At 38.1% G+C, this 26,660-nt stretch overlaps 5 protein-coding genes and 1 long non-coding RNA gene across 10 annotated transcripts in view; 3 read left to right on the top strand and 3 right to left on the bottom strand.

Annotated features, from left to right (window-relative positions):
* The window catches only part of LOC127845477 (uncharacterized), a 67,690-nt gene that overhangs the window by 39,986 nt on the left and 1,044 nt on the right, over nt 1–26,660 (top strand). Inside the window, exons 4-11 of one of the 5 annotated variants that reach the window (XR_008033234.1) lie at nt 5,153–5,773; nt 6,541–6,641; nt 7,121–7,295; nt 7,631–7,713; nt 8,016–8,405; nt 9,526–9,552; nt 22,667–22,872; nt 25,561–25,862. Coding sequence is in view for 1 of the 5 variants with exons in the window: in XM_052376407.1 (XP_052232367.1) it covers nt 5,153–5,773; nt 6,541–6,641; nt 7,121–7,295; nt 7,631–7,713; nt 8,016–8,386 (1,351 nt within the window). In the remaining 4 variants the exon portion in view is untranslated. Of the gene's footprint in view, nt 1–5,152; nt 5,774–6,540; nt 6,642–7,120; nt 7,296–7,630; nt 7,714–8,015; nt 9,553–22,666; nt 22,873–25,560; nt 25,863–26,660 lie in introns of all 5 variants that reach the window. The other 4 variants (XR_008033232.1, XR_008033235.1, XR_008033233.1 and 1 more) reach the window with 4 other exon arrangements.
* On the top strand, nt 133–3,442 carry LOC127845476 (uncharacterized). The gene is made up of 2 exons (XM_052376405.1): nt 133–616; nt 970–3,442. Exon 2 carries the CDS (start codon nt 1,209–1,211, stop codon nt 3,357–3,359), a length of 2,151 nt encoding a protein of 716 aa, XP_052232365.1. The 5' UTR covers nt 133–616; nt 970–1,208; the 3' UTR covers nt 3,360–3,442.
* LOC127845478 (neural proliferation differentiation and control protein 1-like) overlaps nt 9,560–26,660 on the top strand; it is a 93,543-nt gene continuing 76,442 nt past the window's right edge. The window contains exon 1 of the mRNA XM_052376412.1: nt 9,560–11,565. The gene's annotated coding sequence lies outside the window, so the exon portion shown is untranslated. The remainder of the gene's footprint in view (nt 11,566–26,660) is intronic.
* On the bottom strand, nt 13,253–15,031 carry LOC127846290 (keratin-associated protein 5-4-like). The gene is made up of 2 exons (XM_052377458.1): nt 14,612–15,031; nt 13,253–13,420 (listed from the first exon to the last, which is right to left on the bottom strand). The coding sequence occupies exons 1-2, from the start codon at nt 15,029–15,031 to the stop codon at nt 13,253–13,255; spliced, it is 588 nt and encodes a 195-aa protein (XP_052233418.1).
* LOC127845481 (uncharacterized) lies at nt 16,370–17,610 on the bottom strand. The gene is made up of 2 exons (XR_008033236.1): nt 17,153–17,610; nt 16,370–17,007 (listed from the first exon to the last, which is right to left on the bottom strand). It is a non-coding gene; the product is annotated as an uncharacterized LOC127845481 (long non-coding RNA).
* LOC127845480 (uncharacterized) overlaps nt 19,033–26,660 on the bottom strand; it is a 38,975-nt gene continuing 31,347 nt past the window's right edge. The window contains 2 exon segments of the mRNA XM_052376414.1: nt 19,033–25,733; nt 25,735–25,835. Coding sequence (XP_052232374.1) covers nt 24,472–25,733; nt 25,735–25,835 — 1,363 coding nt within the window. The 3' untranslated portion in view covers nt 19,033–24,471.

Here is a 26,660-nt window from a genome sequence, read left to right as displayed (position 1 = left end):
CAACAGCTTCAGTAGCAACGAGCTGCAACTATTGTGAAAGCGCACATTTAACGGCTGTTAAGATTTATCGAAAATAATGGGTTACGGACAAGTGTTAAGTTACGGAAATGTGTCCATAGCTTCGTGAGTAAACCCTTTACAAAACTAATAGCTTTTTAAGAATTATTTCGTCGAATTTTAAAGAATTTTAGCACTTTTTCGTTTCAACAAGTGGGTGGGGTAATGTTCCAAAAAAATAAATCGTATACTGCAAACCGATAACGACCCATTTTACCCGGGAACAGTCATTCAGTGGAATTAACTACCTCCAAATGTACATTAGGCAGCCTCAGTAGATATTTTCAAAACCCTTCCTTCTGTGTTCATATCTTGGTAAAATGCCAGGTCATCCTTCAAGGTCAAAGGCCAAATAGAGCGGGTGCACCTATTTCCGAACAACGTCTAATTCCGAACGAAAATTTAAACATTTAAAAACAATATAATTCAAGCATGAACTCTGACATATGACATCATATTTATGACATCATAACTTAACTCTTTCCGTTTCGTCCATGTTTGAGCGGCAACGAAGTTAAATTTTGAAGAATCTCGGAAAGTCGTTTCACCAACCAGTCAAGTGAGTGGAATTACGCAAATCTCAATTTCACCTTCACTAATTCCTAAGGTTACATGACGTCATTAAAGTATTTCCCCGGTCAGGTTTTGATATTCTATTGTTAGGTAGGCATTTCCCAACTAGTGTGTATGTTCTATTTATAGCTTCCACAAACAAAAAAGGCAAAAATCAAGTGTTCGGAATTACAACCGATATATTAAACGATGTTCATTATTCCGAACGATTTTTTTAAAAGTGTTTATCATTGAAGTTTACTGCAATAAAGCAAAAACTTACAAGAATATTGTTTTATAAATTACCAAAACTTAAAATAAAAGGCTCATGTCTTGACACATGAATTCGTTTTATTTTAGATATTATGAGTCGTCAATTACAAGCAAAACGTAGAAAGTACGACCCAGAAGTGGTTGGTCGTGCAGTCGAAATAATAAAATCGGGTACAATGACGCTTGGCCAGGCTTCCAAAACGTATAAAATACCCAAAACAACACTCCATGATCGTGTCCGTGGGAAGTACGCAACTGACCATATCGGTGCGAAGACCGTCCTCAGTGCTGACGAAGAGCAACGAATTGCCAACTAGGTGGTCCATATGAGTAGGGTTGGCTACGGTCGAACAAGACATGAGCTGTGTACGGTTGTCCAGAAGATTATCAATGACGCTGGCAGAGAAACCCCTTTTCTCGAAAACAAACCGGGACGGCAATGGTTGCGTGGGTTTTTTAAGCGTCATCCGTATTTGTCCGTCCGCACAACTATCCAATTAGGAAAGGAGCGGGCCGTCATCACTACAGAGAAAATTCAGCGTTGGTTTGCCGAATTTGAACGCTACGTTAAGGATGAGCTCAAAGATGAAACTCTGCTGCTTGATCCTAGTAGAATCTACAACGCAGACGAGACGGGGTTCTCTTTGTGTGCACACAAGAATAGTAAGGTTGTTGCAAAAAAAGGAGACCCCGTCGTATATCATTTTGGCAACTCGGACAAGACTCAGATGACGGTGATGGCAGCAGCAAGTGCTTCTGGTCACTTCGTAACGCCAATGATAATCTACCCTGGCCAACGCTTCGCATACGACCCCTTAGATGGCTTTGAGGAAGCTGCGTTTGGTCGTTCTGAAAACGGTTGGATGGACTGCGAGGTTTTCGTTTGTTGGCTAAAAAACGTTTTCATACCTGATATTAACGCCCGCCAAGTAAAGAAACCTGTGTTGTTATTGATAGATGGGCATTCTACGCACATCACAATGAAAGCATCAGACACATGCCTTGAAAATGGAATCGAGCTTTACTGTCTACTTGAACACTCATCACACTTGATTCAGCCTCTAGACCTCAGATTTTTTGGCACACTTAAGGCAGCATGGCGGCAGTCAGTGCGCGACTGGCAAACCCATAACGTTGGTCAGTTCGTTACGAAACAGAATTTTGCGAGAGTGTTCAAGCAAGCTTGGACTGCAAGTACAACGGTTGACGCTGCAGTGAAAGGTTTCCACGAATCTGGCCTATTCCCTTTTGACCCGACTAAAGTGATGCACTCGATGAAACTGCAGCCAAGTGCAATATTTTCAGGAGAGCAGCTTCTCACGTCGTCACCAGCCAATGATGTTTCGGTGAGCCATCATAATCAGCCTGGCGCCTCACCCGCCCGTGTAGAAACGTTGCCTATCCAACCAGTCGCCCCGTCTGTCACCACACTCGACCAATCTGTGGACATACCGGTATTAGTAACAAATAATTCGGTCGTCCTGTTGGAGAGACAGCCCAACCAGTCCGTCACTGCGACTGCCATCGCACCGTCGGAGAGTCAGCCCAACAAGTCCGTGACTCCGACTGTAATGCTACCCAACCAGTCAGGCGCCCCGTCGGATATTCAGCCGAGCCAGTCCGTCACTCCGACTGTCATACTACCCCTACAGTCAGTCGCCCCGTTGGACAGTCAGCCCAACCAGACAGACGCCCCAAATATCATGTTAGACAGGCCATCGGTCACTCTGTCTGTCATACAACCCAACAGCCCCCCGACTGTCACGCTACCCAATCAACTGATCGGAATGTCCGACAGCCAACCCAACCAGTCCGTCGCCCAAACTGTAATGGTAACCAACCAGTCAGAAGTTCCATCTGTTTCACCATCCAACCAGTTGGTCACCTCGACGGTCCTTCTCACCAAGAAGTCGGCGACTAATGATGTATCGCCAGTAAATAAGACAAACTCACCTGGCTACTCTCCCTTTTCAAAGCATTTGAAATTACCGACATTATCGTCACTCACCGAAAAGCAAAAGCCAAATGTCCAACGGGTTCTCATGCCTAAAGCCATCACAGGGTCTACCTATCGCTCTCTGTTGCAGGAAAAGATACAAAAGAAAGAGAAAGAACTGCAACAGAAAAGTGAACGAAAAAGAATAAGAGAAGAAAATAAGAAAAGGAAAGAGGAAGAGAAAAAACTAAAAAATGCTGAACAGGAAAAAAAGAGGGAGGCAAGAAAGGCTGAAAAACAACGCAGACTTACCATAAAAAGAAGAAAACAAGAGAACGAGGAGGCAATTCTTCGGGAAATCAATGATTCGTTATCAGACAGCGACGTCCAAGTTGAGGCCGGCAAATGTTTTACGTGTGAGAAGACGTATGACAACTTTATTGAATGCACTAACTGTGGCCGGAGATTTCATTTTGCATGTGTTGACATAGAAAATCAGTTGATTTGCGATGAACTTCCTTTTGAATGCAAATATTGTTGAAATTTGAAAGTGCATAACTGTCCAAATTGTTGAAAACATGTTATTGTTTTGATTGTTCGTGAAATAAATTAGTCTGACTGTTTCTTTTCTTTGAATATTTTACATTTTTGGAATGCACTTTGAGTGTTCGGAATTAAAACCACCAATGTTCGGAATCAAAACCAGTGTTCGGATTTAGCATACATCACTGCCTTTCCTATAACCCAAAAATAATAGTGTACGATGACCCATACACGCAATCGATGTTTTTAAAAGGTCCCGTATGCGTTGTTGTTTCTAAAAATATCATCGATTTGCGGAAGTGTGGTTGCGTTTCCGAACTGTAGACTTTTTTGCTTAGATGTTCGGAAATAGGTGCACCCGCTCTATATGGGTCAAAATCGCTCATTTAATGTCACTTTTGCAATATTGAAGCTAGCAACTTGATATTTGACATGCATGTGTATCTCATGGAGCTGCACATTTTGAGTGGTGAAAGGTCAAGGTCAAGATCATCCTTCAAGGCCAAAGGTCATATATATGGGGACATAGTGTTTCACAAACACATCGCTTGTTATTACTAAAAAAAATTATGTTTACCACTTAATAACCGGTTATGGCAAAAGGTTTACCTGTGAATGTTTTTTGTAACCTCTTGCATCCCTAGTTTATAAGTATGTGTGTGTATTTTGAAATTTATGAGGTCCATCCACACCTGAGGCTGCAGTATGTGAGGACCAGGATTGTGTCCCAGAATTCCTACCTAAATAACATAATGGACTCACAAAGAGGGAAACCAATTTTGAATTATAGCAGCAATGTCTAGCTATTTGTCTTTTACTAAAATATTGCAATGTTGGTGTGGTCTTGTGTTATGGAGGGTAGCCAGAGTACCTGGAGGGAACCCCTTCTGTCCCAATGTTGACCACCAACCAAACTCACATGCTGCCACAAATGGGTATTGAACCCGGGTTGCCTTGGTGAGCAGCGCATGTACAAATAGCAGATTTGTTTATAAACAAAAGTCAAGGGGCATAAATGAAATACCAACAACATAGCTAAGCCGTGAGAATACCGCTTAGAGTACCCCGGTATATGTAATAGAAAGAGTAAAACTTAATTATTGTCAATATTGAACATGTAGTGTTAATAACACTGAGAGTTTTTTATGAGTTTTTTAAACTTAAGTTTATTCAGGATATTCCACGATTTCCATCTTCTTCTATTGAGAATAAAGGAATTTATCTTAATTGAAGGCTTACTTTTATTTAAGCCAATTGTATAAATCTTTTAAAGTAGGCCATTTTTTAGCCTTTGCGTGTTAACGCTTTAAAAAAAAAGATATCTGTTTTTGTACACGAATGTACATCGACATAAATCTGTAAACAAAACAATTTGTATACTGGTGTAGTTCCAAAAGCTTAATTTTATAAAAATGTGGTTTGTTTGTTTGTCTTTTAATAAAAATAAAGAGACCATATTGAAAATAAGAAATGTATTTTTAAAATATATTTCATTAAATAGTTTGTCATGATAAATGCATCTTAATAGGTTTCCATCTGAGTCTTATGAAAATAAAATGTATAATAATAATAATAATAAATATTATTTTATTTTTTTGTTAAGGGACCAATAACTGACTAAACTAATGGGTTATACAATAAATTTGCTAGTTTAAAAATGCATTTAATTTGATATAGAAACATTTTTCTGTGAATGTTGTACATTTTTATATATTCATTATATGTCTTTTTAAAAATACATAACTTGTTTGCTTTTGTTGACCTATTAGAATTGGTATAACATTGTTTCAGTAACCCGTACAGGCCAAGCCAGCCTGTCAGGAGACATGTCTCAAACTGGACTGCTCCCTCTAGCTACAGACCTAACCCCTATAAGTGGGTCAACCCCAGTCTGAGGTCCCGCTCTGACCAGTACAAGGCTGATCTTCAGCCTGTCAGGTCTGAGCCAAAACCAGGGCCTAGTTATTCTGCCACTTACAGTGGTAGGCCTGCAGTTAGAGAAAGTCCAAAAGAGGGATACAGGTCTGAAGCACCAGCATGCCTTCAGCAGGCAGACAGATCTGAGAAGTCTAATGAGTCTAGATACAGAGAGAAATCACAGGTCTCAAGGTCCAAGGAGCGATCTCCTCCTCCCAAGAGATTCAGGGGAGACTTCATTGTGTGGGATGAGTACAGCAGTGAAAGTGATACCTCCCTGGCAACCAGCTCTGGCAGTGTATCTTCTCTAGCAAGCAGCTGTGTCTCTGGGAGTAACATATCACTGTGTGAGATGTCCTCAAGCAGTAGCACTGTCCTGTACAGCACTGGAAGTGAATCATCCCTGGATGATGAATGTGACTGCAGTGTGGCTAAACCAGCTGTGGAGGCAGGGGGCCATGAGCCCAAAGAGACACCAGAGCTGTGGGGAACTTAGTAAGTTTCTGTTTTTATATTGAGAACTCTATCAGTCATTCAAAGTACATATTCACTCTATACAGTTGTTGCCTGTTTTTAAGAAACATTTAGCACTTGCAGTATTCATAATTCGGGCTTCAAACTGTATTATGATGTCTGTTTTTGTCCCCTACCGGTTTCACCGGAGGGGACTTATGGTTTGCGCTCTGTGTGTCCGTCTGTCTGTCTGTGAGTCTGTCTGTCACACTTTTCTGGATCCTGCGATAACTTTAAAAGTTCTTAATGGTTTATCATGAATCTTGAAACATGGATAGATGGCAATATGGACATAATGCACGTCATTTCATTTTGTTCCGACATAAAGAATTCTGGTTGCTATGGCAACAAATAGACTAGAAATACTGCCGAAAATGGTGGTTTTCTGGATCCTGCGATAACTTTAAATGTTCTTAATATTTTTTCATGAAACTTGCAACATGGATAGATTGCAATATGGACATTATGCACGTCATTTCATTTTGTTCCTACGTCAAAAATTGTGGTTGATATGGCAACCAAAAAAAATAAATATTCTGAAAATGGTGGAATTTCTGACAAATTTTGGAGCCGGTAGGGGACCATATTGCTTGACAATAGCCTTGTTTTAATAGCTATGTTCATTACCATTGTCAGATGTACTATGTCTTTTCTCTGAACATTTCAGTATCTGCTACTAATATTTCTATTCATTTAACATTCTTGTATTCACTCTCTGTATCTTCTGTCTCCCTTTGTTCCCTTCTTAGTCTGACTGATGATATGAAAAGACAGCTTGAGTCTTGGGCTTTAGAGAAACCTGAGGACTTTGTTCCTGTGACCCCAAAACTCAGGGGAAACAGTGACAAAGGTAGCTGTTTCTATGATATAAGTTGTTTATAATGTAATTGGACTGGAATAGTGTTAAGCCCTCTTGGGGCTTAAAAAAATCTTCCTTGCAGTGTTTATCTTTCAAGTTCCACATTAGTATACATCAATTCACTTCAATTATTAGAACTAACTTGACTTTGTGCTAAACTCTCCTTGTTGATCACATTGTTAACTTCATCCCACTGCATACTAAGATTTTGTCATGCAAAGAAGACTTTTACCGGTTTGAACTTGAGTATTTATGTGTTAAGTCAAGAAAAACTCCATAACTGCCTTTCATGCCAGGCCATCTCAATATTTCTAATGTTGTGAACTCATATGTGACACTGATTATTCAGGGACTTTATCTCAGAATGTTTTTATTTTGTGCACTATCAATTGATAGTTTTCAGTTTGACTTTTTCCCAGAGATTTACAATTTTTCAGGTAAAACCTAATAATTTGTTTTACTTTTTCCAGGTCTTGGACAGGTCACCCTGAGCCTAATCAAGAAGCCCCAGCCTGTTTCCATGGTTACAGCTGACAGACTGTCCACTCAAGTGGTCACTCCCAAACCAAGTTTCATTTCACAAGTGAAACCTCCACATATGGAGAACCATGTCCCAGCTGAACTGCCAGAGCTTTCGGGATGCTAGTAAGTGGTCTTTAAGGTTACTTATTTTATGCGGCTACCATTATCAGAACCATAATTTACTCTAATAAGATATGCTTCTTGTTTTACTGTGATTAATTCCAGGATACAGGTTTAAATGCATCTGCAATATAATCATGGGTTTATGGTTGTAGATCAAATGAGAACCTACCCTTCCAGTGTGAGTTCTAATATATTTTACAGAATTTACCCCCTGGTATACATGGTGTGAAACAAATGATTCCCTCCCCTTTCAGTGTGCCTGCTGCTGTATTATTTATGATTATCTCCCTTACACATTGAAAATGATGTGAATCCAATGCATACTCCCCTTTCAGTGTGAGTGCTGCAATGCAGAGGCAGATGGACCAGTGGGAGAGAGAGGCTAATAGCCTGAACATCAAGGCTCCATCTAGCACTGGTAAGAATTCATATTAAATGATTCCATTAATACGTGGATTATACAACAAACAAATTATTGTGAAATCTATGTGATTTTTTTGGTTATCAGTGTTTAAACAATGACTGTAGGTTGATGCAAACAAAACCACTACTAGTGTGCAAGCAAGAACTGTTTAAAGGGGCACCTATTACTTATGCACTTATTATGTAAAATACTTAAAAAAAAAATTCTATCTTTTATTAAATATTTAATGTTTGCCTGACATATATTTTTCCTTTTTAAATATTTCTTTTCATAAATATGAAAATTGCATGTTTTAGGTCAAATTCCTTTGACAAAACCTGGGTCTGCATCTAATCCATTGATGCAGTCCAGTGTGGTTGCTAAGCAGCAAGTCAATTGGTGTGCTCCCAAGCCCTGTCTCCAGTCTAGTGTGGTTGCTAGGCCAGTTGTCATGCCAACCCAGCCTGCACTGCAGTCAGCTGTGGGTGCCTGGACCACCCCTGTCCACAGGATCATACCTGGCCCTTCACCCGCTACCAGATGGGGCCCCAACTCTTACCCACAATCCTCTCTGAGGTGTTCAGTTGCTAGGAAACGGCCACTGGAGGAGTATGAGAATGAGGCTGCTCCCTCAGCCAAGATTCACATTAACAAGAACCACCCAAGGTTCAGACACTTGTTCCAGTAAACAAGTGTGGGTGGAGGATAAGTATTGTTTTTATTATTTAAAAAAAAAAACGGAAAACGAAGCATATGCCAAAAAAAGTACAAAAATATATATGAAGCAACGCTTCGCCAAAAAAAGTACAAAACCCCCCACAAAAATACCAAAAAAAGATTTAGTTTCGGTTTTGTAGTGTAGTTATCCCATTAAAACTGTATTGTAGAGTAGTTTACTGTTTGTTTTATGTTCCTTCTTTGTTCAACCATGCACAGCATGTTCATGGTTAGCATTTGGGATACCGTGATTTCTGTATGCGGTTGCATCAATGTATCCGTATTTTGTTTCCCATCTTGTTCTCTTTAACTGCAAATTTGATATAACTTCAGAGGGATGTTGCTCTGGTGGAAAATGTTCAATGAGTTTCAATCAACTTTATATTATGATTACCAGAGCAACAATAGATTGTTTAAGAAACAAATCTTCCCTACATCTACAAGGTTCAGAGTTTTAATATTATGTTTGTAATATTGTACTTTGGTCATTAATGAAGTAGGTTGTGGCATTTCTTTAGGGTTAAAACAAGCCATATATCTCGTGTTTTTATCACATTTGTATTCAGGTTTTCAAAACAGTTGAAAATTGTGGTTATTTTATGATTTTATGGGTTAAAGCGGTCTGACGGGGGGGGGGGGGGGGGGGGGGGGGGGATTGGCATCACACACATAGTATTCTGTCAAAAACTTTGGATTGACCAATCTTGATGAACTTTGGATATAGCAAGCTTGCAATGGAGACTTATATTGGGATAGCTTTGGGGCTAGTTGGGTAAAGGTCACTGTTACTTACAATAGAAAAAACATCAATCAGGTGGTTTCCAGTCATTAACATACGTTTGCATAGACCAATCTTGATGAATCTTTGGATGCCACAAGCCTGCATGGAGACCTAACTTATGATTGTTTGGGGGCTTTGTCTGGTTAAGATCAAGGTCAGTAATACTAAAAATAAAACAATGGATTACTTGGGATTCCACCTGGGACCACTTAGATATAATGCTAGGTCACTGTTTGTTTTAAAATAGATAAACTGTTTTGGTCCACTATCTTGATTTTTATGAAGATATTGTTCTTATATTTTGTATGTTGTATGCTGGTATCTTACATGCAGACCAGGCTGAGGAATTCAAAAAGGTACTTGCAATCACATTTTTTATTCATATAAAGACTTTGATAATAAAATAACTTAAAATATTTTCTGAAACCACAAGGCAAATAGCTTTGTTATTTGGCATTTAACATCAGATAGTGGTCCTCAACAAAGTAAGGTCCAATCATGCTGCTGGTTTCAAAACTGGTCATTCGCCATGGTCCCATTTTTAACTCGTCTGTTTTCGTAGAAAACCCGAGGTATTTTCATAGCCTGCTCGTCATCGGGCGTCCGCCGTGATAACACCTTAACATTGGCTCTAAAATCAAAGTGCTTCCACCTACAACTTTGAAACTTCATATGTAGATGCACCTTGATGAGTTCTACACGCCACACCCATTTTTGGGTCACTAGGTCAAAGGTCAAGGTCACTGTGACCTCTAAAAAAAAAAATATTCTTACAAGCTTTCATTTATTCAAAACTGCATCCGCAGCCGAGCGTTGGCACCCGTTATGCGGTGCTCTTGTTTATTTAAGATACACAAAAAATTCATAAGTGTAATGTTTGACATGTACCATCTTAAAGGGGTCCTCTGAAAATTTTGATCAAATTGTGTTCTTCAGGGCAAATCTGGTCACACCCTGTGTGTCAAATACTTAATATACACTTTATTAGCTTGGCCCTGTTGTTGATTGTAAGTTTGCATTATTTATTGTCTATACATTTGGTTTGGTTTTTGGACATTATGGTATCATCACTTACTTCAGAAAAGATAATAATTAGAGTAAGTTAATGTAACTTTAAAGTGGTTTTAAAGGTTTTAGAAAAATTTAAACTCTATGAAAACTTAAAATGTAAAATAGCAGTATCCTGTTTGGGAATTACAAGTAAAAAGGCAAAAAATACACATGTTCTTATTTTATGTATGCTTATGATATATGTTTTTGTTTAAATTGTTAATTACAAAGAACAGTCTGAAGATCACAGTTGCTATTTCTATTATATGTTTTAAATTCTAACACGGAACGCGACTTGTTTTCTATAGACAAAGAAGGAAATCAAGTGTGGGTTATTCTGCAATAACTTATGGGCGGAGCTTAATGTTTCGGAAATAGTTCCGAATAAATAAAGAAAATATGGCAGTAAAATGCACATGCTAAAACCCGCTCTAAAAGAAATGTAATAAATGTAGCATGTATATAAATGTAATGAAACAACAAATTGCATATTTGGTGATAAATGGCATAACCACGCCTACAAAGAATGTTAATTGTTAGGAAACGTAATTCAGAAAACATTTATAGCATGTCAGCTTTTCAGTAGCATCAATAAACTTGACGTCATTAAGTTTCTATGATTCTACGATTCAATGAAAGTGACGTCATTTGCAAAATATTTATGAATGAAAACAACGTCATATGTTTGTACAATTCAATGACGTCACTAAATAGTGGACATTTTACTAAGAAGGGCGGAGTATTTAAAAATATAGTTCACGTCCTAAAGCTTGAACCAAATCAATCAGAATCGTGTTAGAATCGAAATAATATTTTTTCTATGATGGTTTTGTTTTCGAATAACCCACAGTAAGTTGTACAGATGCGTGTTATCAAATCACTCGTGCTTCGCACTCGTGATTTAATTCCTACGCATCTATACTACTTACTGTGGGTTATTCGACAACAAACCATGATAGAAAAATATTATTTCTTAAATAAAAAATGTCAGTCAAATTGACTAAGAGAGAGCCACTATTTTGATATTTGGCAATGAGGTTTTACAAGCCTATAAAATGTTTTATTAAAAAAAAATTATCACATGAAAATGAAAGGCACACATTTTCTTCCCAAGTTGAGATCTATTTAATTTTATCATGTGTTCTGAGTAACTTCCATCCAGGCCATCCAGTAAAGCCTCCTAATGCTTCCAAGCAGGACTAGGATTCCGGCTCCAGTAGCAGTGAGTACTTAAAGCTTTAAGGTCCCAAGCCCTAAGAAAAGCAGAGGGGGGGAGAGCGGATTCAATTTAGCTGACATCCACAATGGAACTTAGTTAAGTATGTGATGCTTGTTGCATGTTTGTAAATGTGAATAATTTTTCCTAAGCCTGTAAATTTTTAATTGTCCCCTACTGGTTGCAACGAAGGGAACTTATGGTTTTCGCTCTGTGCGTCTTTGAGTCTGTCTGTCTGTCACACTCTGCTGGATCCTTTGATAACTTTAAAAGTTCTTCATATTTTTTCATGAAACTTGAAACATGGATAGATGGCAATATGGACATTATGCACGTCATTTCATTTTATTCCTACGTCAAAAATTCTGGTTGCTATGGCAACAAATAGACTAGAAATACTGCTGAAAATGGTGGTTTTCTGGATCCTGCGATAACTTTAGAAGTTATTCATATTTTTTCATGAAACTTGAAACATGGATAGATGGCAATATGGACATTATGCACGTCATTTCATTTTGTTCCTATGTCAAAAATTCTGGTTCCTATGGAAACAAATATATATAAAAAATCTGACAATGGTGAAATTTCTGACAATGGTGGAGCCAGTAGGGGACATGTATTGCTTGGCAATAGTCTTGTTTTTTAAGTGATTTGGACATAATAAGCCTACAAGTAAACCTATAAAAGATAACAGTTGAAACCCTATCTATCACAATGTTGTCATGACAACAGAACCCAATCACCATGTTGTAATCACAACAGGACTCAATCACCATGCAGTCATCACAACAGATAATCTTTCACCATTCAGTCATCACAACAGGACTTCATAACCATACAGCCATGACAAAACGACTCCATCACCATGCAGTCATCATAACAGGTCTCCATCTCACCATGCAGGCATCACAATAGAACTCCATTACCATGCAGTCATCACAATAGGAATCAATCACCATGTAGTCATCATGACAGGTCTCCATCACCATGCAGGCATGACAATAAGACTCCATCACAATTGCAGTCATCACAATAGGACTCCATCACCATGCAGTCATCACAACATGACTACATCGCCATGTTGTCATCACAACTGGACTTAATCACCATGCAGTCATCACAACAGGACTCAATCACCATAAAGCAATGACAAAAGGACTTAATCACCATGCAGTCATCACAATAGGAGTCCGTCACCATGCAGTCATCAAAAAAGGACTAAATCACCATGCAGCCATTGCAACTGGACTCAATCACCATGCAGTCATCATTACAGGACTCCATCACCATACAGCCATGAATAAAGGAATCCATCACTATGCAGTCATCACAACAGGACTCCATTACCATGCAGTCATCACAACAGGACTCCATCACCATAAAGTCATCACAATTGGACTCCTTCAACATGCAGTCATCACAACAGGATTCTATCACCATACAGCCATCACAACAAGACTCCATCATTACGCTGTACTCATAACAGGACTCCATCATCATGCAGTCATGAAAACAGGTCTCCATCTCACTATGCAGTCATCACAATAGGACTCCATCACCATGCAGTCATCACAATAGGAATTCATCACAATACAGTCATCAAAATAGGACTCCATCACCACACAGTCATCACAACAGGACTCTATCTCCATGCAGTCATCAAAATAGGACTCCATCACCACACAGTCATCACAACAGGACTCTATCTCCATGCAGTCATCACAACTGGACTTCATCACCATACAGTCATCACAACAGGACTCCATCACCATGCAGTTATCACAATAGGACTATATCACCACACAGTCCTTATAAAAGGACTGCATCACCATGGCCTCATCACAATAGGACTCCATCACCAAGCAGTAATCACAATTGGACTCCATCACCAAGCAGACATCACAATAGGATTCCACCACCATGAAGTCATCACAACAGGACTCCATCACCACGTAGTCCTCATAACAGGACTCCATCACCATGCAGTCTTGAAAACAGGACTCCATCGCACAATGTAGTCATCATAACAGGACTCCATCACCATGCAGTAATCACAATTGGACTCTACCACTATGCAGTCAGCACAAAACGACTACATCACCATGCAGTCATCACAATAGAACTCCATCACCATGCAGTCATCACAATAGGACTCCATCATTATGCAGTCATAATATGACTCCATCACCATATAGTCATCACAATAGGACTCCATATCATGCAGTCATCATAACAGGACTCCAGTGCATGCAGATCTCACAATAGGACTCCATCACCATTCAGTCATCACAATAGGACTCCATCACCATGAAGTCATTACAATAGACCCCATCTCCACTCCATCATCACAATAGGACTCCATCACTACAATGTATACAGTCAACACAATAAGACTCCATCACCATTCAGTCATCACAACAGGACTCTATCACCATGCAGTTATCACAAGTCGACTCCATCACCATACAGCATCACAACAGGACTCCACTACCATGAAGTCATCACAACAAAACTCCATCACCATGCAGTTATCAAAATAGGACTATATATCCTTTCAGTCATTACAATAGATGTGCATTAACACGCAGTCATCACAAAAGGACACCATTACCATGCAGTCAGCACAATATAACTCCATCACCATACAGTGATGACACTAAGACTTCATCATTATGCAGTTATTACAATAGGTGTCTGTTACCATCAAGTCAACAGAACTGGACGCTATTACCATGTAGTCATCAGAACAGGACTTCATCTTCATGCAATCATCACAACAGGACTCCATCACCATGCAGTCATCAGAACAGGACTCCATCACCATGCTGTCATCACAATTGGACTCAATCTCTTTGCAGTCATCACAATAGAACTTCATCACCAGTCAGTCATCACAACAGGACTTCATTACCATCAAGTCATCACAACTGGACTCCATCACCATGCGGTCATCACAACAGGACTCCATCACCATGCAGTCATCAAAATATGACTCCATCATCAGGCAGTACTCCTAACAGGACTTCATTTGCATGCAGTCATCACAACATGACTATCACCATGCCGTCATCACAAAAGGGCTTCATCACCATGCAGTCATCACAAAAGGGCTTCATCACCATGCAGTCATCACAAAAGGGCTTCATCACCATGCAGTCATCAGAAAAGGGCTTCATCACCATGCCGTCATCACAAAAGGGCTTCATCACCATGCAGTCATCACAACAGGGCTTCATCACCATGCCGTCATCACAACAGGGCTTCATCACCATGCAGTCATCACAATAGGACTCCATCACCATGTAGTAATCAAAATAGGACTCCATTACCATGCAGTTATCACAATAGGACTCCATCACCATGCAGTCATCACAATAGAAATACATCAATATGCAGTCATCACAGTAGGACTCCATCACCATGTAGTCATCACAACATGACTTCATAACCATGCAGTTATCACAACAGGACTCCATCACCATACAATAAACATAACAGGACTCCATCACCATGCAGTCATTACAACAGAACTCCATCACCATGCAGTTATCACAAATGGACTCCATCATCTTTCAGTAATCACAAGATGACTTCATCACTATGCAGTTACCACAACATAACTCAATCAACATGTAGTCATTACAACAGGACTTCATCACCATGCAGTCATCACAACAGGACTTCATCACCATGCAGTCATCACAACAGGACTTCATCACCATGCAGTCATCTCAACACGTCTCTATCACCATGCAGTCATCACAATAGGTCTCCATCACCATGCAGTCATCAAAAAAGGACTCCATCACCATGCAATTGGCACAATAGAACTCCATCACCATAGAGCCGAAAACTTCATTTAACCTACATAATCTGATTCAAAGCATATAATTAGTTAAAACTGTATTTTGTAACTATTCATACACTGTTATGTGAAGTTGGAAACAGACATCAATCTTGGAATAAACTGTGTTATTTTAACAGTGCATTAAATACAGTTTTACATGTTGTATGTATTCCTTTTTGAAAATTATAAGTAAATGAGACACTTATGCTATGGCATCATATAAATTGATTTTACTTGAAAAAAAAAATACGTTGAACAGAATATTTTTTTAATCCTCACAAATGAAACCGTGTCCATGAGTGCATGAACAAATTTTAAAACTGAAGTCGAAATGATTGAAAAATAAATTAACTCTTTATAAAAATTCATGAAAAACTGCTTATTACACTAAAAGTAAAGATAGAATATTACAAAAATATATAGACATAAAATGAACAGTTTTGTTGTAGAAAATCACCAAAATGATGTACAGGGCAAGTTTGGTGTCTTATTTCAAATTCACAAAATACAGCGTTCCTACTTTTTGACCCCATGTCATCCAGTTTCAAACTCCTAGATTCCATAAGCACAATGTTAGACTGAATTTCTGATAAGGCAATAAATGTGACCTCCAAAGAGTTGCAATATATGTAAAATAAGTGCTCAGAAGATTTTTCTTTAATTTGACCTAGTTTTTGAACCCACATGGCCCAGTTCCAAAATTAGGCAAGGTATCATAAGAACAAATATCCTGAACATCAGGCATTAAATGTGGCTTCTAAAGTTTTCAGGAGGTAAATGTTGATACTGTTTTTCTTTCATATCATGCTATTGGAAGCTAATGTATAAGTGAGTGTATTATAAGTGTGTGGACCCAGTGTCTCACAGCAATGCTACCAGTAACCTACCTTACTAGACTTACATGTACATATGGAAGAATCTTGAATCATAGCTGAAATCTCCAGTTTTTACATAGAGATGTCAATTTTGGTTTGGTCTTATGGTGTAGGGGGAAACCACTATCCTGAGCTAGCCACGTCTTATCAGCTGTCTTAGAATATGCTTCTTTGAAAAAATACTCTTTTGTTATGTCGATTTTATTGTCTTAATTCTAGACATTTGTACACAAATCACACAATATAACACTGAACAAAGTCAATATACCTTATTGATGATCATCACATTGTAAGAATGGGTTTGAAGGAAGAGATTCTTGATTTTCTAATTAATCTTGACATCAGAGTTACACTTTACTTAGTACTGTATAAAAATCCTGTGCATTAACTTTAATACATTAAACAAATATAAGTAAAACAAACTTCTCAACCTTGAATGTTAAACATTTTATGTCGGAAAGAATTTGTTTCCTTCTTGCTTTTTCCTTTGCTTAGCTGTTGCTTTTTTCTCGCCATTTTCAACAAGGGCTGTTTGTAAAACATGCATGCCCCCCCATATGGGCTATCAGTTGTAGTGGCAGCCATTGTGTGAATACGTTTTTTGTCACTGTGACCTTGACCTTTGACCTAGTGACCTGAAAATCAATAGGGGTCATCTGCCAGTCATGATCAATATACCTATGAAGTTTCATGATCCTAGGCCTAATTATTCTTGAGTTATCATCAGGAAACCATTTTACTGTTTCGAGTCACTGTGGCCTTGACCTTTGACCTAGTGACCTGAAAATCAATAGGGGTCATCTGCCAGTCATGATCAATGTACCTATGAAGTTTCATGATCCTAGGCATAAGCATTCTTGAGTTATCATCCGGAAACCATTTTACTGTTTAGAGTCACTGTGACCTTGACCTTTGACCAAGTGACCTGAAAATCAATAGAAGTCATCTGCCAGTCATGATCAATGTACCTATGAAGTTTCATGATCCTAGGCATAAGCATTCTTGAGTTATCATCCGGAAACCATTTTACTATTTCGAGTCACTGTGACCTTGAAGGATGACCTTGACCTTCACCTTTCACCACTCAAAATGTTCAGCTCTATGAGATACACATGCATGCCAAATATCAAGTTCCTATCTTCAATATTGAAAAAGTTATGGCCAATGTTAAAGTTTTTGGACGGACAGACACCATTTATTTGACATTTGACCTTGAAGGATGACCTTGACCTTTCACCACTCAAAATGTGCAGCTTCATGAGATACACATGCATACCAAATATCAAGTTGCTATCTTCAAAAGTGAAAAAGTTATGGCCAATGTTAAAGTTTTTTTCGGACGGACGAACAGACTGACTGACATACTGACGGACAGTTCAACTGCTATATGCCACCCTACCGGGGGCATAAAAATTATTTTTTTGGGGTGGGGGGTGGGAAGGTATAGTGTGAGGGTGTGGTGGTCATTTATTAGATGATCTTTAATTTAAAAAAAATATAATGGGGGGGGGGGGGGGGATTCAGGGGGAGGGGGGCATGGGGGATGGTTTGGGTGGAGTCTATTGTGGTATGTCAGGTAAGAGTTGTTTTGTCAAAGTATCAATCGAATCTAATCATAAATAAAGAAGTTGTGGCAAGTTTAGCAAAATTTAATAATTTGACCTTGAGAGTCAAGGTCGTTCAAAGGTCAAGGTAAAATTCAACTTGCCAGGTACAGTACCCTCATGATAGCATGAAAGTATTTGAAGTTTAAAAGCAATAGCCTTGATACTTTAGAAGTAAAGTGGATCTAAACACAAAATGTAACCATAAATTAAAAGTTACCAAGTCAAAAAAAGGGCCATAATTCCATAAAAATGACAACCAGAGTTATGCAACTTGTCCTTTACTGTCCCCTTATGATGGTTTGCGAGTGTTCCAAGTATGAAAGCAATATCTATGATAGTTTAGGCGTAAAGTGGACCAAAACACAAAACTTAACCAAATTTTCAATTTTCTAAGTATAAAGGGCCCATAATTCCGCCAAAATGCCAGTCAGAGTAAAATAACTTTGCCTGCACATTCCTCTTATGATAATTAGTAAGTGTTGCAATTATGAAAGCAATAGCTTTGATACTTTAGGAATTAAGTGGACCTAAACACAAAACTTAACCAAATTTTCAATTTTCTAAGTATAAAACTGGCACATTATTCTGTCAAAATGCCAGTCAAAGTTACATAACTTTGCCTGCACAGTCCCCTTATGATAGTTAGTAAATGTTGCAAGTATGAAAGCAATAGCTTTGATACTTAAGGAATAAAGTGGACCTAAACACAAAACTTAACCAAAATTTTCAATTTTCTAAGTATATAAAGGGCACATAATTCTGTCAAAATGCACGCCATAGTTATCTAACTTTGCCTGCCCAGTCCCCTCATGATGGTAAGTAAGTGTACCAAGTTTGAATGCAATAGCATTGATACTTTATGAGAAAAGTTGACCGAAACGCAAAACTTAACCGGACGCCGATGCCAAGGTGATGACAATAGCTCATAATTAAAAAAAAATAAATAGATGAGCTAATAAAATTAACACCCTGTGACCTTGACCTTTGATCTATTAAACTTAAAATCAATAGGCTTTTTTCTTTAATAAAAAATGACTATCATATCAATTTACATAATCACAGGTCAAAGAGTTCTTATATATTGTGCAGACCAAAATTTTCTACCGACCAACTGACCCACCAACGGATATGTGCAAAGCAAACTAACCCCTCATCCTCAAAGGGGCTGAAAATAATCCTAGTTATCAGTTTATTCTAGCTGATTTAATGCTTGGCTTATATCTAACTTTTTATTAAAACAATTGTGTGGCAATGTCATGCCAGTACTCGCATTAATTATATGTTATACTTTTTAAAGAGGAAACCTAATGTTGGACATAAACATGTAAGATTTTATTTGATTTGAGCAAATTTGTTAACATTTTGTATTTTACTATACTATTAAAAAACTTTGTGTTCAGTTGCCAATGGTGATGTAAGCTATTAGACCCAGCCCTCAATCTTGCCAATTAAGTGCAAACCCATCTCTATACATCACTTGTTGAATGGCAGAGATTTGTAAACAATATGGTCACCTGATACCAGTATATGAGACAAGGACATGAAAACTGTGCACAATGGCTGGAAGACAAAAGAAACGGTGAATACAAGATTGACACTCTTTGTTTTCAAATACTAAATACAAATTGTGCATTATTCATACAGAATCTAAAAATGTTTGCATAAGGGCATTAACATTTATATACACAAAACATGTACATGGAAGACAAAAAAACAACATGCAAAGCAGTCATCACAATAAAATGATATATTTCCAGCATACAATTATTCTTTCAAAAGACTGTGAACTGCATAGCTTGGTGCAATCACCGGAAAGACCGATACAGATATTATACAGGTTTTTAAAATATAAAGAACACGAATATTAGCAAAATTGATGTTCCCCCAATACTGCAATTTAGCAACAGATGGGTTTATTGTAAGCATGGAACAAGACAATTATGAATTGCCTGTAAACTAACATAAATGCCAATCATTAATGACACAAGGAACATGGAATGCAAACACAAAACAAATGGAATGTTGTTAGTAAACTGTCCAAGTAAAGTTAACAGTCCTAGTAAATGCACATTATAAGCAGGGCTATCACTGAATATTATTTATGAAACAGATATGTAACAAGAGTTTCTACAATATTAGTTTTGTATTATGAACTGTCAAAATATGGCATTTACCTTACTCTGGAGAGTAGCATTACGCCTTTTGCATGCAACACATTATCTCATACATGTCAACTTGTGTTCTGTTATCTTCGCTGATTTATTTCAAACTTCTTAAATGCATACCCCAATTAAAAAATGAAATAGGAACACAATATGTTATCCCAAATGGCCATTTTGAAATGTCACCACCAGGAAAGTGACGTCTTTCAACAGTGACAGCAGTGCTTTCCACAGGTCATTTAACAGGACCTCTCCGGGGGGCTTGCATTCCAGATTCAGAGTCTGCAGGGTGATTGAAATTAACCACTTAGTGTATATTCTAAGTAACTGCAACTAGCCACTGTAAAGATAAAAGCAATATCAACTTTTCCAAATATTTTGAGAGCCTATATATGATCCTCTGTCAATACATGAATATCTTTACCCAACTTAAGCCCGCCTAAAGACGGACGATTGTTGTATTGGAAAAGCAATATTGGCCAATGAGAGCACATGCTTTGCATGAGCTGCAACACTTGTAAGCATTAAATATATGTACCTGCGGTACAATTATGCAGATGACAAGTGACGTAATTGACATAAGTGTGTGGTTTGGTGACAATTTGTTGACTTTTCACCTTCCACACTCATCTGTCCCTAAGTTTACACCTTAACAATTAAATATCAGCAAGTTACTTAAAAGACTGAAGATGGCAACCAGGTGCCTCATGAACATTGTGCATTTCATGCATAATATGATCACAACATTTATTCAATTTGCAAAGTGTTTTTACAAATTATTGTTAAATTTATTATTCTTTAAATTAGTAATCCGCAACATGCTTCTGAATTGTAATGTTAACATGACATTAACAAATTCTGGCTTCAAACAAACAGTGCTTCAAGTATTTGGTCTTGTTCGTTTGTCTCAATAAAAAGCGCCCAAAAATTATACAGACATGTACGTCACATGAAAAGTGTTATCTAAAAACACAAACACCATTCAGGAGATATACTGCGTTCAGTGGGAAAACCCCTGTCCCGATTGGACATTACTTTATCAAATCTGTAAATAGTCACATATGCTAAAATTCATTTGTTACTTATGAACAAGAGGGCCAAGATGGCCCTAGTTCGCTCACTTGAGAGTCAATCTTTAATCTTTACCAAATGTCAAACTTGACTTAGATATTGTCCAGACAAACATCCTGGTCAAGTTTCATCATTATTTCATCTGCGAGTCATGATCAATGTACCTATGAAGTTTCATGATCCTAGGCGTAAGCATTCTTGAGTTATCATCCAGAAACCATTTTTCTAAGTTGAGTCACCGTGACCTTGACAGCCATTGTGTAAATACGTTTTTTGGCACTGTGACCTTGACCTTTGACCTGATAATCAATAGGGGTCATCTACGAGTCATGATCATTATACCTATGAAGTTTCATGATCCTAGGCATAAGCGTTCTTGAGTTATCATCTGGAAACCATTTTACTATTTCGGGTCACTGTGCCCTTGACCTTCGACCTAGTGACCTGAAAATCAATAGGGGAGATCTACGAGTCATGATCAATGTACCTATGAAGTTTCATGATCCTAGGCATTAGCGTTCTTGATTTATCATCCGGAAACCATTTTACTATTTCGGGTCATCGTGACCTTGACCTTTGACCTTGTGACCTGAAAATCAATAGGGGTTATCTGTGAGTCATGATTAATGTATCTATGAAGTTTCATGATCCTAGGCATAAGCATTCTTGAGTTATCATCCAGAAACCATTTTACTGCTTTGGGTCACAGTGACCTTGACCTTTGACCTAGTGACCTGAAAATCAATAGGGATCATCTGCGAGTCATGATCAATGTATCTATGAAGTTTCATGATCCTAGGCATAAGTGTTCTTGAGTTATCATCCGGAAACCATTTTACTACTTCGGGTCATCGTGACCTTGACCTTTGACCTAGTGACCTGAAAATCAATAGGAGTCATATGCGAGTCATGATCAATGTACCAATGAAGTTTCATGATCCTTGGCATAATGAGAAAACTGCCCCCCTCCCAGCAGCCATGTTATTCAACTGACCGGAACCATTTTAGAACTCAACTCTTGTATCAAGGAAACAAATGTTCTGAGCAAATTTCATGAAAATTGGGCCAAAAATGTGACTTCTACTGTGTTCACATGTTTTCACTATATACATATAGAGAAAAATGCCCCGCCCACTGGCGGCCATGTTTTTTTTCACCGATCCCGACCATTTTTAAACTTCGTTCAAGATATCAATAAAACCAATGTTTTGACCAACTTTCATGATGATTGGGCAAAAATAGTGACTTCTAAAGTGTTTACAAGGTTTCTCTATAGCCAAATAGGGAAACTGCCACTATATACATATAGAGAAAAATGCCCCGCCCACTGGCGGCCATGTTTTTTCACCGATCTGGACCATTTTCAAACTCGTCCGAGACATCAATTGAACGAATGTTTTGACCAACTTTCATAATGATTGGGCAAAAATTGTGACTTCTAAGAGTGTTTACAAGGTTTCTCTATAGCCAAATAAGGAAAACTGCCCCGCCCACTGGCGGCCATGTTTTTCAACGGATCGGAACCACTTTTGAACTCAACCAAGATATCATTAAGACAAACATTTTGACAAAGTTACATGAAGATTGGGCATGAAATGTGACTTCTACAGTGTTTACAAGGTTTTTCTTTTTTTTGACCTAGTGACCTGGTTTTTGACCCGGCACAACCCAGTTTCGAACTCGGCCGAGATTTCATTGGGACAAAGCTTCTGACCAAGTTTCATGAAGATGGGACAAGAAATGTGGCCTCTAGAGTGTTCACGAGCAAATGTTAACGGACGGATGGACATACGACGGACAAAGACCGGTCACAAAAGCTCACCTGAGCAATCAGGTGAGCTAAAAAAGGTGAATGTTTGTATTTATGAAATTCTTAAGCACTTTTATCCTTGATACTCACCAGAATTTCTTTTTAAAATGGAATATACATTTACGGGATTATTGCATAATATCGACAGGAAAAGAAGTAACAATTAAGTAATAAATAGAAACGAGTTGATACCGATGTATTCGGAAATTGAGCGAGCCGGGATTATGCATATCTATGTGTAAAAGTGTTAAAACAATTTTAAAAATGTCGTTATAAATTACTTAAAAGCTGTTTTTTTTTCTTGAATAGTCATAACACACCAAATAACGTCATAATTAAATGTAAAAAAGATAACATATGGCGGGGCTGCCCTCCCTAACCCACTCCAAAAGACCCCAGGGCGTCTGAAAAAATACTGTGGAAGAACAATAAAATGTTATTTAAACATAATATGCGTTTGTAAGAAACACTATGTCCCCTTCTGCGCCGCTTTGATTTGATTTTTTTTTACCTTTGACCTTGAAGGATGACCTTGACCTTTCACCACTCAAAAGGTGCGGCTCCATGAGATACACATGCATGCCAAATATCAAGTTGGTATCTTCAATATTGCCAAAGCATTCATAAAATGAGCGATTTTGGCCACATATACTTGACCTCTGACCTTGAAGGATGACCTTGACCTTTCACCACTCAAAATGTGCAGCTTCATGAGATACACATACATGCCAAATATCAAGTTGCTTGCCAAATATCAAGTTGCTATGTTGAATATTGAAGAAGTTATTGCAAATGTTAAAGTTGGAGCAAACAGACCAACGTACAGACCAACAGACAGGGCAAAAACAGTATGTCCCCCACTATAGTGTGTGGGGGACATAAAAAGTTGAACATATTTACAAAAAAAGTCATAATTTCTCATTGAGAACCCAGACTTGAGAGGCATAAATAAATAGAGGATATTTGTTGGATTCGGTGGATTATCGATTTTAATTCACTCCTGATCATAGAAAATATATATTTTCACTCGTGGCTGCGGTTGGATCCAGTGGATTATCGATTTTAATTCACGAGTGATCATAGAAAATATATATTTTCTATGATCAAAAATATATATTTTCTATGATCACGAGTGAATTAAAATCGATAATCCAACGAATCCAACAAATTTCCTTTTTATTTCATGCATTTTTTACAGTTTATATTCATTGTTTCAGAGTTTAACTAAAGAATTTTGCTGGGATAAAGACGTCATTTCGTCAAAAAATGACGTCATTTCACAGTAAACAATGAAAATTATCGATAATTCTCACTGATAATTTTCACTGTTTGAAACAGTGAAATTATCAGTTTTAATTCACTGATATTTCTCTATAAACCACCAGAAAGCATTAAATAAACCTGCACATTTTGAGTATAATATACAACCTATCAATACATGTCAGGTAATGTGCACCAATTTTCAATTCTATCTATGTATCATGTTGGGTAACTGACACTTAATTCACATTTGTCCTGCAAATGGAATATTAAATGCCTAGCGCAAAACGCATTACATACTGTGAAGTTATACAATACTTGCATATTATGAATGGCATAACAAATAAAACATATAGTAGTTGAACACATCTATCAAGCTATACACTTGTGGTTTCTTTGACAGCATTAGCACCAACAAGTTTCTTTGGCTTTGGAGCTGCCTTTGGTTTGATGGAAACTTTTGGTCCCTCTTTCTTAGAACTCAATTCAATCCCTTGAGATTCAACATCAACTGCGCCTGTTGGTTCATTCTCTTTATTTTCCAAGTTAGTATATAACACTGGAACTTGGTTGCAGCTAGTTTGACCATTTAGATTTACATTTTGTCCTGCTGCAGTCATAACAGGCTCTCCCATAGATTGGTAGTGATTAGTTTGGTTTCCAGAATGGTCATTTTCACCTTTCTTCTTTCTGAATGATCTACTTCTTTTTGTTATGTTAATTCCCTTGACACTAGTAGTAGCAATGATGTCATTGTCCTGGTTGTGTTTGCTCCTACTGGGTAGACTGTTGTGTGGGCTTGCCTGGGTACTGCTGGTCCTACTGCTGGTCCTACTACTGCCATGTGACGGGCTCCCACCACCCACACCACCAGGGGAGTACTCCCCCCTAGAGTCCATGTGCAGCTTGCGCTTCAAACCTTCAGCTAATACATCAAGTAATGAAGACCGACTGTTGTTTGGACTGGAATGTGATGAAAGAATTCCAATATTGATTCTTGCTTCGTTTATTTTCTCCACACTCAATGAGCCAATAAAACTTGGATTAGACACAGAGCGCCGTATTCTTGAAGCTGACCTTTTAGAAAACCTTTTTCGAATTTCCGCTACAGAGAGTCCTGGGCCGTCGTAGATTTTACCTTTCAAGCCATCAATATTGTAATAGCTATCTGGAATGAGCATGTCTCTTTCAATGACCCCAGAGAAGGACTGCAGCCTGGGGAATGGTTCAGCTGCCATGTAGGATTTCTCGTCGGCCCCCTCGTCCAGTAGATCATTCATGCTCTTAGAAACTGGGTCATACACGACCTGCCTCAGGTAGTCACTCAGGTCCTCACAGCTCACAGAGCGCAGGCGCCGAGCCCTGGACTGCATAGGCACTGGGACCACAAAGTCAATGCTGTGCACCTTATGTACACCAGTATGCTTTGATTTCGGACTCACATTTTTCTTAAATCTCATTCCCAGGTATGTGTCCTTGGGTCTGGCAAAATGGTTGGATTCAGCTGTGGATGACTGACTGCTCTCTGCTATGGACTGTGGAGTAAGATAGGAACTGTTCATGGTTGGGCTGCCACCCTTAGTCAATGGAGTCGATGTGACCGGACTAGAGACTGGGTGCAAGTAGGAGTCAGATTGGTAGGGTTCCATTCTCAGCTATTGGTGGGTGCAAGTAGGAATCATCAGAACGGTAGGGTCCATTCTCAGCTATTGGTGGGGAGGACACCTGTCTCATAGCAGCACTGCAATCAGACGACACAAGAAATAATGTATTGAAAGATTAGTTATATATGACTCCACATGTATTAAGAACAAAGCTTCCTTTACCATTTATATATGAAGATACCTAGGTAATAGGGATAGTAACGATTATCCAGACATACAAATACTGGTCAAGTATCATTCAGGATAGTAAAAGAGGATCCGAATAATTTATTAAACCATATAACCCATTTTGGTATGCACAATATGTTCCTTATCGTATAGTTCCACATTTAAATCTGTTTACCAGAAACCATTTATATACTGTCATAAATACATTAATTGGCTGTTGCTCAACAGGTGCCCGTTATAGTACACTCAGTACCTTTGTGACAAAGGCCTCGTTTCCTAATTGCCCAATTGTGCATCAGTGTTTTGTTTTCTGGTCCTTTTATAAAGATAATTGACACCAAATGGCTACTTGGCTTCAATTAATGGTGCAACAGTGTGAAAGACTTGTGATCTTTACATTCAAATATAAAGTTTATTCCAATGGGTAATATCAATATTAATCAATATTTATCAATATCAATATTTATATACAATAAAACACACCATAAGTACAGCAGCTGTGTCTTTCATTACTGTTGTATAAACAACCAATTGAATAAAGTACATGTGTTGTACTGAAAGATATTCGTTTGAATTTTTAAACATGTGTTAAATTACACAGAATGTATATATCGTATCTGGCTAGAGTTTGTTTCAGTTTTACTATGTTTAAAAAAAGAAATAAATATTAATGTTGTTAAGAACCTTTGTGTTTTTCTTATAAACAAAGAATGTAAATAAAGAAAACTTGTTAA

The sequence above is a fragment of the Dreissena polymorpha genome, chromosome 9, assembly GCF_020536995.1.
Source record: "Dreissena polymorpha isolate Duluth1 chromosome 9, UMN_Dpol_1.0, whole genome shotgun sequence".
Taxonomy (NCBI): Eukaryota; Metazoa; Mollusca; class Bivalvia; order Myida; family Dreissenidae; genus Dreissena; species Dreissena polymorpha.
Note: the sequence above shows the minus strand (reverse complement) of the source record. Positions and strands in the feature narration are given on the sequence as shown.

Bases quoted from the DNA above. Each gene is read 5' to 3' on its own strand.
- LOC127845476 (XM_052376405.1), top strand. From the start codon at position 1,209: ATGAGTAGGGTTGGCTACGGTCGAACAAGACATGAGCTGTGTACGGTT.
- LOC127846290 (XM_052377458.1), bottom strand. From the start codon at position 15,031: ATGATGGAGTCCATTTGTGATAACTGCATGGTGATGGAGTTCTGTTGT. The intron at 13,421-14,611 runs GTGATGAAGCCC...TCCTGTTATGAG, and splicing joins CCTTTTCTGATGACTGCATG to GACTACGTGGTGATGGAGTC.